The sequence below is a fragment of the Canis aureus genome, chromosome 1, assembly GCF_053574225.1.
Source record: "Canis aureus isolate CA01 chromosome 1, VMU_Caureus_v.1.0, whole genome shotgun sequence".
NCBI classification, from domain to species: domain Eukaryota; kingdom Metazoa; phylum Chordata; class Mammalia; order Carnivora; family Canidae; genus Canis; species Canis aureus.
In genome coordinates this window covers 4,796,885-4,808,922 of record NC_135611.1, presented here as the reverse complement: position 1 = coordinate 4,808,922, position 12,038 = coordinate 4,796,885, and the positions used below count along the sequence as shown (strand labels likewise).

Sequence of the window (12,038 nt, the reverse complement as noted above, 5' to 3'; positions counted from 1 at the left end):
TTTTTTAATAATAAAAAAATGTGATGTATCTGTTACTGATTGTTAAAGAAAGCTTAAAAGTGAAATGGATATTTGGTAAAAGGTGGGAGTACTTTGCAAGCCAAAAAAAAAAAAAATTAAGATGAACATCACAGGATATGAGATGGAGCCATCCCAGTCTCTGAGAAGCAGGGCAGCACCACTATTAAAAATTGAAAAGTCTTTTCAGGTTTTCATTTAGGAATTTAGGAGTTAAAAATGTATTTAAAATCCCTGTTTCAATTATTGTATCACTTAATCTTGCAAGTACGTACGAATACCATTCTTTTGTGTGGCAGCTGTAAAAATCCTAAGCAATTCTTACTGTCAAGAAAACCCTGAATAAATAGAGGCTGTTAACTTAGGCAGATATCTGAGGTTATTTGGTGGCAATCAAGAACTCACAGCACTTCAACTAATGGGTTATGATCAGAAACTGTTCCTAATAGCCAGCTAGAGGGATCCGAATATGAAGATTTCTATAATTTTGTTGTCAGCTTGTGATGTACTCTAGTGCTAATTATTTGGAACAATTATGTTTTCCTAATAACAAAAGAAGAAGCAGTGAATTAAGCAGGCTTACCTTCAGATCTTTAGATAACAGTTTAAATGCACTTGCCATTAAGAAATAACATTTCTTTTTGCTTTACGGAGCCCTAATTATTGAAGATGCTTGTCTTTTAAAAATCCACTGCTTCTGCTTCTTTTAAACCTGTTCGATGTGTCAGTTTACACTGATGACTCAGTGACTAGCGTTTTCGCGGTCTTAGGTTTATGCCCGTACCTCCCATAGGCTGCTTACTTCAGTTAGTTATTCAAAAACCATAATTAGTGCAGTAATTAACGTGTGGATCCTTCAAAGAAGACTGCTGGAATCCTGGGACGCCTCTCATCATTCTCACTGATGTGTGGATGATAAAGAGACTTAGGGCAATATGACAGTGGATATGTATTATTGCACATTAACTGCTGCAGGGAGGCTCAGACAGGACCTTGGTCCACAGAGCCCCAACGTTTGAAAAAAAGTAATTATCCACACTGTTTCTATAATTCAACTAGGTGTTATCCTGCATTTGCAGCTGTCAAATCATTTGTTTTAAATGTTTTTTTATATCTTATGAATACTAGAAAGTTTTGAGTTTTGCACATTATCTCTTAACCAATTTCCAAACAGAGGTGCCAAGCCTGATTGTTGCTTTGCTTTGCTTTGGTTTTGTGGTGGGCTTTTTGGGGTGATTTTTGTTGTTGTTGTTTGTTTTTTGTTTTTTTGTCTTACCATCCATTATGGATGGAGTCATTCTCGACAAATTGATTTCAAGCATGTGATGGTAATTTGAGTTGATGCAGGTTACAGTTTCAAAATCATAGTCATAAGGAAAAGGCTCAATTTCATACATTTCCCCAGGGAAATTTTTTGGTGAAATCTCTGTTTTCTCATAAGCTGGATCTGTTGTTTTCCAGCCATGGTAAATGAGTTGCATACAATTAGATTTGGCCGGCCTGACATGGAGAGAGGCACAGCAGCGGTTCTGTCGCATTCACCCCTGTCGCCCTGGTCTGCTCTCCGAGGCCATTTCAGCTGGAACGCTTGGCTGTTAACTTCCTACAGACAGTGGCCCTTTATTCCTGTTATCACTCTGTGACAACTGCCCCAGAAATTCCGTACCAGTTTTCTCCGTAGCTCACTTGAGGAGGGCTAAATGGCCCAGGAAGACTAGGTGTGCCCGTTCCGACTGCCAGAAGCCTTGAGAAAGCCTGAGTGTTCTGCACACCTTGCCTTGTGCAGAGTCTGTGGGTGTAGGGTACTGGGTACTGGGTACTGCATATTGCTAGGGAACAATCACATTTAAAAAAACACCTTATTTATACTGAATGGCTGTGATTGATTTCCATGTTTAGTATGTTAAAAAAAAAAAGATTATGAGTATTGATCTTTATCCAAAATGGGGTGAAAAGACTATCTTCTTTTCTATCTTATCAGTCAGATTTATATCTTTTTCTTTATACCCTTCACATCTTGTCATCTGTCCTGAATGCACAATGCATCTCTACACATCTTATCTTAGTCATGGGGGTCAAGAGTTGACTGCACTTGGTTTCAACCACACGATAATCAGACTATTAAGTATTATAAATGCATTGATAACTTGTAGCTGAGAATGTGTATTTAACAGTCTGCAGATAGGCCCTCTTTGCTGCTCAGAACACAAAACTGCCCGCTGCATACGCTGTCCCCTAAGCGTGTACTATTTAAATTAACCTCTACTGATGCTGCTGCAATTAATTACTGTAAACTCAGTAAACTTTTTACACTCTTGCTAATACACAGACTTGTAAACACCATTCTAACTGAAAAGCAGCTTTGAAAACTGCCATAGCATAGCATGGGGAAAAGTGTAGCACCATGTGGTGCCACCAAGCACTATGACTAATACTGGGTCATACTCCAGGTGTAGGAATTTTTCTTTCAGAGCTGATAATGATTTCAGAAGTGAGTGGTTCTGGAGGGAATCAGGAACCAGGATCTTTCACCATGCGTGAAGCATGACTGCAGGCCAAGTGTGTGCCTCTGGGTGCTTCCCACACCATTCCTAATACTTAAAATATCCTGCCAGGTGCTAGGGCCACATTCTAAAGACAAGGGAAGCACAATTTTAGAAAGGCTTAATACGCTATCTGGGTGCTTACAACCAGTTGTGGCCAGGCTTCCCTTTCCGTCTAGAGCTACCTGAGTTTGGAAGGCTCCCACAAGCCACATTATTATGGAAAAGGTGATCTTGTTGGTGGATAAAAGCTTTATTGGTTATGTGAGCAATGGTCCAAACCCTGACTCCAGTGACCACAACTGTAGGACCCCTCTCCTGAGCTATAGACCTCTGGTTGTACACACAAACGCACACAGAATCCATCTGTGGATGGATTGACATCATTCTCACATCATTGTAACGTAGTGAGGAACTGTTGGAGGTCTCCCACATTTGGCTTGTATTGGAGCACACCAAACAAACAAACAAAAAAAAAAATCTCTGCAGAAAGCCAACATTCAGCTCTAGTATAACCAAAGGATAAATAGAAAATAAAAAGCAATGTTAATTGACCACAAGTACAACCATCTGGTGGACAGTCGCATCCCCATTTGTATATAAAGCCACATTCACTTAAGACATGATGTTTCCCTAATGGAATAGAGAGTAGCATACATCCACAAATGTCAATACGGAGAGCAACGAGAACCTTGCAGGATCTCCCACAGACCTAACACTAAACCTGGCCTCACAGTAGCCCATCTTCAGCTTAAGATAATGTGATCTCCCTTTTTTAGGTGTCTAATTTATATATATTTGGCTTCTCTGTTGTCACCCTTTGATTTAGCCTTGCTCATTTCTGTATCATTGATAAAGTAAAACATAACATAGAAATAAATGATAATTCAGACTATTGATTTATGCAATTATTAGACTTCAGAAGATTATATGAACCACAGGATTTACATTGTCTCTAGAAAATAAATATGACACAAGATGGAGCAGACTTGTTTCCAGGTATTAAAAAGAAGTCATTGAGTTACTCTAAATAACTGGAGATGAAGAACAGAAAGTCATAGTATTATAAAACTGTAGAATCCTAAGATCCCTTCAATGGAACATTATCCACTTGGTCCTTGAATGTGGGAATATGTCTCATAGCTTCTGTGACAGAAGATCACCTAGATGTGTTCAAGAACTTTTCACAACAAGGAACACTGTATTTTTATGTAGCGTATTCACAATTTTTTTGAGGCTTAATTTACATACAGTAAATGTAATTCTCCTCAGGTTTGCAGCTGGATGGGTTTTGACAAATGCGTACAGTCACCTAACCTTCACCACAATCAAGTTATACATTCCTCACACCCAGTTCTTGGTGTTCTTACAGTATGGTCTCTTCTGGAATGTCACAGAAATGGAATGCGGCCTGATCGCACTTAGCATCATGCCTTTGAGATTCATTCCCATTGTTGCATCTAGAGTCCTTGTTCCCTCTTATTCCTGGGTGGTCCTCCACTGTGTGGATATACCACAGTGTGTCCATTTGTGCTTCTTTTGATGGGCATTTGGATGGTTCCAAGTTGTGGGCAACTGTGAATGTAGCCAGTATAAACATTCAGGGACAGGTCTTTACACAGATACATGTTTTCATCTCATTCGGAATGGGATTGTGGGGTCATATGGCCAGAAATTACCAGACTGTTTCCTATTATGGCTATGTGGATTTGCATCCCCACCAGTCATGTGTGAGAGTTCTAGGGGCTCCACATCCTCACCAACACTTGACATTATCAGTCTTTTTTATTTTAGTTATTCTAATGAATGCGTAATGATATCTCATTGTAGTTTTAATTTGCATTTTCCTAGTGACTAAAGATGGTGAGCATCTTTTCAGGTATGTATTCATGTGTGAATTGCTCTAATTTTTTGAAAATTATTCCTCCTAATGGGTTAAAACATATCTCTGATACACTAGAGCTACACAGGTAGTGTGCCGTCCCTCCTGTACAGGGCAGCTTGCCAGATTTTAGAGAGTGTTTTCATCTAGGTCTGCCCACATTTAGATTTGCCAAGCCTTAGTTCCTTTCTTCTCCCTCCTTCTCTCACTCCCATGTTACATGCGGGAAGGTGTCTTCTATACCACATCCATGTGGATGTGATCCAGTTTGTACCTACTAGTCACATTCCTCTATTAAAACATGGTCTCCAGCATTGAGTACAATGCTCTCCTCTGCAAGCACTGTGTTTTCTTAAAGCGGCCAAAGTTTGGGCTCACCTCTGGGGCAGCCATAACATCCTACAGGGGTCAGATTTGATGAGCTGCCCCTGTGACTTTACCTCAGCTCTTGCTTAAAATGCTTAACTTGCCAAGTAAAGTGCCTTATGGTGTGATGTTAAGAGTCCAACCTCCAGACAAGTGTATCTAACTGGCAAATGTCAGTGTATTAAAGTACTTGCCGGGAAGTCAGCTGGTTTAATAATCAGTGACACAGTTTTTTAAATTGCTAAACTGCTAGTTTTACTTCGGACACTTAGAGCTGCTGAGCATTTGTGAATTATTCTGATTACCTTTAATCTTTGATGTATATAGTAGTATATGCTTCTGTAAAAAGGTATGGAGAAATGTCCAAATACAGTCAGTGTAAGGTATTTGATCCCTGGGACCAAGACATAAAACACTACTGAATGCAGATGAGAGCAGTTGGCCTGTCCTCACAGTTTTTGAACCTTTATGTGAAGGTTTCATAATTTATGGACCTGGTACTCCATCTGTTTTAACTGGCAAAAAAAATTTTTTTTAAAAAGAGTATGTACTGGCATTTGGGGGTGGAATGTCTTGCCCTTTGAACAAAAGCACAAACCTAACTTGTTTGCCTAGGGCTTCATGAAAGGGGTTTGTTTTGTTTTTATAAGGAGATAAGCCTTTAGAACTAGATTCCTCGATAGCTTTGGCTTTGACTTGGGGAAGTCACTAGAAGATTCCATGATGTTCACAGAGCCTGTTCACACTGGTTTAGTTTGCTGTTTCTTACTCCCCTTTTATTAAGAGCAGACCTAGCTCATCCTTCCAAGCAGGAAGCGGCCTTGAACCCAAACAGCCCTAGACTGCTGTCATTTTTAAGGCCCTTTCCTAAAACTGGACAACTGCGAGTGGCAATGAGATATTCATTGGTATGTGTTAAGACAGGTGGTATGAAATAAATATGTTAATTGTATTTTATTGTGAAGAAATTATATAAATATGCCAGATGTGGCTAAAACCAAATGATACTCGGTTTACTTGGGGGGGAAAAAAATCAAAAAACAAAACCTGACACTTACTGTTTAGTGTGGTGTTTAAAGGTTTTTATTTTCTGCTAACAATCACCATGTAGTTAGTGTTTGGGGCCAAGACTGAAGGTGTGTTTGTCCATCAGAGGTCCTGGGGGTACTCACATTGGCCACAATCACACTCAGCACCCAGTCTAAACACTGGTGCAAATTCCATGGTAGCAAAGACTTCCTTCCAGGGTTGTATTGTAAAGGAAAAGAGTGCATTGTCAGCAATATGTGTCCAATGAGGAACAAAACATTTTTTCAGTCTGTTGAGGGAAAAGGCATGTGTGTGTAAAGTATGCAGCTGTGTGATCACCTCAACAGAAAGTTTTATATTAGAACGTAATGTCTCACTGGAAAGTCATACTTACTCATTTTAGTTAAAATGCATGTTGATACCTGAATCATTCAGTCCCCAAGGTGTGCATCAGATTATATGCACTCAGCCGATCTGAGAAGTGTTCAGATTCCTTCTTCAGGCTTAAGTTGAGGCATTCAGAGAAAAGCAACCAGCAAGTCATGGGCTCCCTTCATGGACTTTTGCCTGCGAACAGTAGAAATGTGGCCAGGGTTTCATGAAAATGAAACATGAAGCATGCCAGGCCCATCTGTGCCAGCCATATAAAACAAAAGCACCAATTTTATCATCATTGTCTTTGTTCACAGTGCTATCCACGCGGATGTTTTCTGAATGCTGGAGTCTGGGGGCACCCACTGACCCGCTGCTTTCCTTGCTGCTGTTTCTTCTCCGCTATCAGACTCATCACCCCACACCCTGCTCTTTCGTAGAATGGAAGCTGTAATGTCCAACGTGGGCTGATTTTATAAGGCTTTGTGCTAACAGACCAGAGGGCTTTGTTTTTGGCTTATGGTTCAAACCAAATGGGGGATGGAGGGAATGAATATGCTTTTAAGCAGAAGGAGCAAATCTGCTGCTTTATATATGTCTCAGAATCTGTAAACCTGTTATTTTATTATATATTTTATATATATTATATATATCATATATATAATATATATTATTGATGTCAGTTCTCATTATTTTCATGAATGGGTATTTCCCATCTTAATGCACAGTATTTGCACGTGATGAACCAGACAGTGTAAACATGGCTTCTTTTAATGTCCCTGAATTTCCATCCAAATGGTCAGAAGTAATTCTTACTTGAAATCACATTGGGCCAAATATAACAGTAAATCCATTTGAGCTATAATACTACAATCAGCCCATTAATTTCAAAATCTAAATAATAACAATTGGCTACTATATTGTGGAGGCAAAGGTATGTTAAGTATACCAAAGAGAATGCCTATTCATGTCTAAACAGGAAAGGATTGACCATACTATCTCATTTTAAAAAGACAACAATATGAGACCAGTCAATAGGTGGTGTCCTCCATAGACTAAGCAGTGATTAGAACCAGGTTGCTCAGCCTGAGAGGATCGGCGTTATCGTGGCATCCGAGAAGTCTCCCACAAGCAGCAGCTGAGGGATGTCTAGGCCGCTGGGTTTTAAACCATGTGCTGAGAGCCCTGGGCCCTCTAGGAGTAGTGGGGGACCGAGTGGCTGTGGACTCCCCTGCAGCCAGCACAGCTGCAGCTCCATCTGTCTCATTCTCCTAAGTTTGGGGAAGGTTTGAGCAGGCCTAATACTTAACATCAGCCAACAGGTCGAAGGTGAGCCAGCCCACAGCCAAACCATGAGCATCAGGGGGAACAGAGCTCCAACCCTGCTGGTGACTCACAATCCGTTCCACTTGAGCAAACAGCGCCTGCCTTTGGCCTTCTAATGGCTGTGTAAAGAATCTGTGTGCTAGTTGCCTCACTTCCCTATGAATATTTTCTATTCATAGTGCTGAATTTACAACTGATTTAAAAAAAAAAAAAAACTCTCTCTTTCTCTCTCTGTTCACATGTTCTGTGTGAAGGTGTGAGCTGAAAAATCCCTTATCCAGATTTGGTGGTTTGCCTCCCAAGTATTTCTTGCCCCCTGACTTTCAGTGTTTCTAAGCTAAGCAGGGGCCAAATAAATTGTCATGTCCATAACAGTTTCTTTGTAGTTTGGAAAGGAATGAAGCCTTTTTTATCTAATAAGGCTGTATCCCAAATCTAGGCTGCTATGGGGTATATCCGTTCGAATGTTTAGCGTTCTCTTCCTAGATAAAGATCAATGTGAGAAATGGGACAGTAAAACCAGAAGTTGAATAACAAAGGTACATCTTAAGAAAGAACCAAGCTCAGTGAGGATGAGGGGGCTGGCCAAGTTGGAATTTTGGGGAGTTGGTTGGTTCTTTTTATGTTACCTGGAGAAAGGTGTGTGTATATGCAAAAGGGTGATCTGTGCTGGCCGAAGCCCTGGCAGGATGGTGTCAGAAAGAAGAGGAAAGGCAGAGTGGTGGTTGTAGCTGATAGGAGTAGCTAGCAGAAGGGGGGTCTAGACATCAGAAGTACCCACGGCCCTGAGGAAAAGCAGGCGACAGCCTGGACTTGTGAGCGCAGGAGGGTTTCAAACCTGAGCCCCAGCAGCAGCCCAGCCACCAGGCAGGCCACAGTCCCAGGGCAGCTTTTCAAGGCATGTCCTCCTAACAGAGCATTTCCTGGGATGTGTTTTTTTTTTTTTTTTCTCCTTTCTCCATTTGTGATTTATCGGCTGAACTTCCAGGAATATCTATTAAGAATTCCAGATATTTAATAATACTTTTCAAAGCACAATTCCTGCTAATAGATACCTTGGCACTCAGTAAATGAAGTAAGGCAACAACTGTTAGATCACCGGGATAATACAGACATACAAGCGCAGTAATCAAATGGACATATATAAAAGCGGAGATGTATGGTGTCACTCGCTCTGTTTTGCCCTTTGGCAATTCAGCTCTGAGTTTCTTTCAGCCAGCAAATGAGGAATTAATTCAGTACTGTCATGCTGATTGTCTTGCAACTCCAAGAAAGAGTGGGACATTTTTGTTCAGAAAAATACTGAGGAATTCTAATAGTGAGCAGAGGTGGATGGAGGTAAAAGAGAAATTTCCATATTTCGGTGAATGTTATTCCAAGTTTCACGCACCTTCCTTTTTTTTCCCCCCTCTTAATGAAGCTGCTAATCAGATCACGTTGTATTCTGATTTTTGTATAAAACTGTCCTGTGTTGGTATTCACGGCATGTTGGCCATGTGCTCTGAAGGGCACCTGCCGGCATCCTGTCGTCTGCCGGGAGTGGGACCCAGGCCGATGCATACCCTCATTTGTCTCGGTGGCCTGAGGTCTGTGCCTCCTGTTTGGGTGTTCTGTACATCCCCGCCCTTGTTACCCTCAACCGTCTGCTGCAGCTACAGCAGCTACCAGAGACCTAATTTCAGTCCTTAAGGTATGACTTTTTGGCCCTTCACACACTCCATCACCCTCTTCTTTCTTGCCTTGTGAGATCTCAGGTCTTGACTGTGTAGCTGTCCTGCCTCCCTCAGACTCTGCTTCAGTCATCAGTGCCCCCTGGAGCTCAGAACTCTGCTCCCCTCTCTGCCTGGGTGTTTTACCCCCCAGTTACCTGACACCTGGTATCCTGGTAACAGCCTGACATGCGGCCTCCAGCCAAGCCCCCTCATCCCCCTGACCCCCAGCGTGTTGCTGGCAAGAATCAACTGGACACCTCTTCCTGGTTCTCCCCCAAGAATCTAATTCTCAGCTTGATTTCTAAATTGAGAGCTGCTCTCAGTGAGCTGATGCTGGAATCCTTGACATTCTGTGCCTTCAAAAAATCAACGAGATTATTTTCATACATTTTTATAATTATGTTTGAAGTGTTTGCTTTGTTTTGAAATGACAAGGCAAGAAAGCACTTTTGTAAGCACTTATTTGCAAATAAATAATCTTGATCAAATGAATACAAGCTTAGGACCTTCTGAAAGTCAATTTGAGGTAAATTCATAGAATTATTGTCATGGCAGTTTCTTCCTGTACTTATATTTTACTCTGAGTGTCTCTTAGGCTCCCAGTCATTGAACACAGTCTACTGTGGGTGTAAATTAGACAGCATATGACTGAGAACAGGAACACATTTTTCTAAATTGGCCAAAGCCTCACCCCCACCCCAGGGCAGCACTACACTGTGGCAACTCCTGTGGGGAATCAGTGTAATGTCCTGAGTACCCACTGTTAAGCTCACAGAGCAAGACTTAGGGTCTCAAGCTCTTCTGTTGCTATAGGGACACAATGTTGAAATACCTTTTTGATCGTTTTTTTTTTTTTTAAATAAAAATGGAAACAGTTACCCTGTTGCCATGAATGACCTGCATTCCCCATGGCACCTCAGCAAACCGCTGGGGTTTCAGGAAGCACCTGCCCAATTGAAGAACATTTCCATTGACCTTATGTTAGTCCTCAAGACCTTGCCACCCAGAGAGGAAAAGAGGCAGGAGGACTCAGAGATGAGCTCAAAAGAAAAGTCTCTGGGGTTCAGAGACTGAAGCATCCAGAAAGAAGCCAGTGAGCTAGTTCACAGGAATGCCTTTAACCTTTGCCCCCTTTGCATTAGACCAAGAGCTCTGGCCCCATAAGTCTATGACCTGTGCTGCATCAGCATTCCTGCCCTCTCTTCCTTTGCACCCTGGGTAATCCCCAACCATAAAAGTGGACCTTTCCCCCACCCTGGGGATGAGGGCCCGGCTTGTCTCTGGCAACAGCCCTCCCCTCAGTCACCCACCACCCCACACGTCCTACTAGATGCCAGGAATCATGGAGCCATCCAGGTGCCTTCTCACACTGTGTATGTTCTGGGGAGGAGACAGGGCTGAACAAAGCATGAACCCAGTGGTAAACACATAATGAATCAGTCATGGACGTGCTGGTTATGAGCAGGACATGGTGTAAGGAGACCTTGGGGGACTCCAGGAAATCAATTCTGCAAATCTGCCCCTTCCTTCTCGGTGTCTGATGCCACAGCCGGGCATTTTCCAAGTCTCATCCACTGTGTTATTTCCTTGTTTAAACTCCCTCATTGGCCTCCGATCACTAGAGATATCCCAAGTTCAGAGCTCTGAGCCTCCCAGGACCGGGGGAGCCCTACCTACCTTTCACTCTGCTCCCCTGTCTTGCCTCCATGCTGAGACTGTAGTCAAGGCACACACTTGCTGGGTTTAGAACACACATAGAATGATGGGGGGAGGGAGTTCTCCACCTGTTTTCACTGCCTGACAAATTCCTGCTCATCTCCAAAGCCCTGGTCTTCTGTGAATACTTCTTTCCTCATCCCCACCCTAGGCCAGGTGAGGAGTTCTTCTCTCTTTGAAGGTGTGGCTATCTGAATGTATGTTACCTGATTATGTTTTATTATAATGATCTGTTATTGCCAATATTTTCAAATAATTTCTTAAAAACTAGGCCATAATTCATACTTGCCTTGCTGATAAAAAGAATTAAATACAAGGAATTTAGTGTATTTGTTGAATACATAATAATTAAGAAGATAATCTGAAATACCGAGTTCTAGATGGCACATCTAGCAGATTTAAATAATGTAAGAACGAAAACCTTAAGATATCCCTAGGGACTTCGAGAACAGTCTTGTGGGATAAGTGAGAATTTACCAGGAAACTGTTTCTTCAGTAGTTTAAAATTCTATGGAAGGGTTTCTGCCTGCTTTTCTTTGCCTTCCTGTCTCGGCAAAATCCAAATAGTAAATAATCTTCCATCTTTCTTTGATGACTCAGCATCTTTCCTGGCTCAGATCTGTCACTGGGAAGGTGATTTCTCAGTGTACAGTCCAGAACAAAATTGTGTGGAAAGCGCACCAACCCTAGGACTCTCCAAGAATGTTTGGGATTGGTTTTAAATACCTGACATATTGTCTGTTGCCTGGCGCAGCATGTCATGATGGACGAGTCAGGGCTACTTCTCCAACTCAGGCTTTCTGGCCCTACCCAGGTGTGATCCCAGAAGCTCTGTTTCCATGTGACAACTGACTACTGCCAGCCCCTTCTGCCTTTTGTGCCTTTGTGCCTTGAGGATCTCCCGGGGGATCCCCCCTCCCAATGAGCAGCTGGGGACACATGGCAGGTCTTTTGGAACCTGAGTGGGTAGTCTGGTGGTGTGGCCGCTTGCTGCCTCTGGTCAGTTGATTAGACTGTGTCTGTCATTGCCACGGGCTGATGCTCAGAGGCTTGTAATTCCTACCCTGGTGGGAT

General features: G+C 42.2%; 1 protein-coding gene across 3 annotated transcripts in view; it reads left to right on the top strand.

Moving 5' to 3' along the window:
- ZNF407 (zinc finger protein 407) overlaps positions 1-12,038 on the top strand; it is a 447,661-nt gene that overhangs the window by 419,712 nt on the left and 15,911 nt on the right. The window contains exon 10 of one of the 3 annotated variants that reach the window (XM_077878730.1): positions 6,528-6,754. The exons of the other annotated variants lie outside the window; for them this stretch is intronic. Coding sequence (XP_077734856.1) covers positions 6,528-6,664 — 137 coding nt within the window. The 3' untranslated portion in view covers positions 6,665-6,754. Of the gene's footprint in view, positions 1-6,527; positions 6,755-12,038 lie in introns of those variants that run through there. 3 annotated transcript variants of the gene reach the window in all.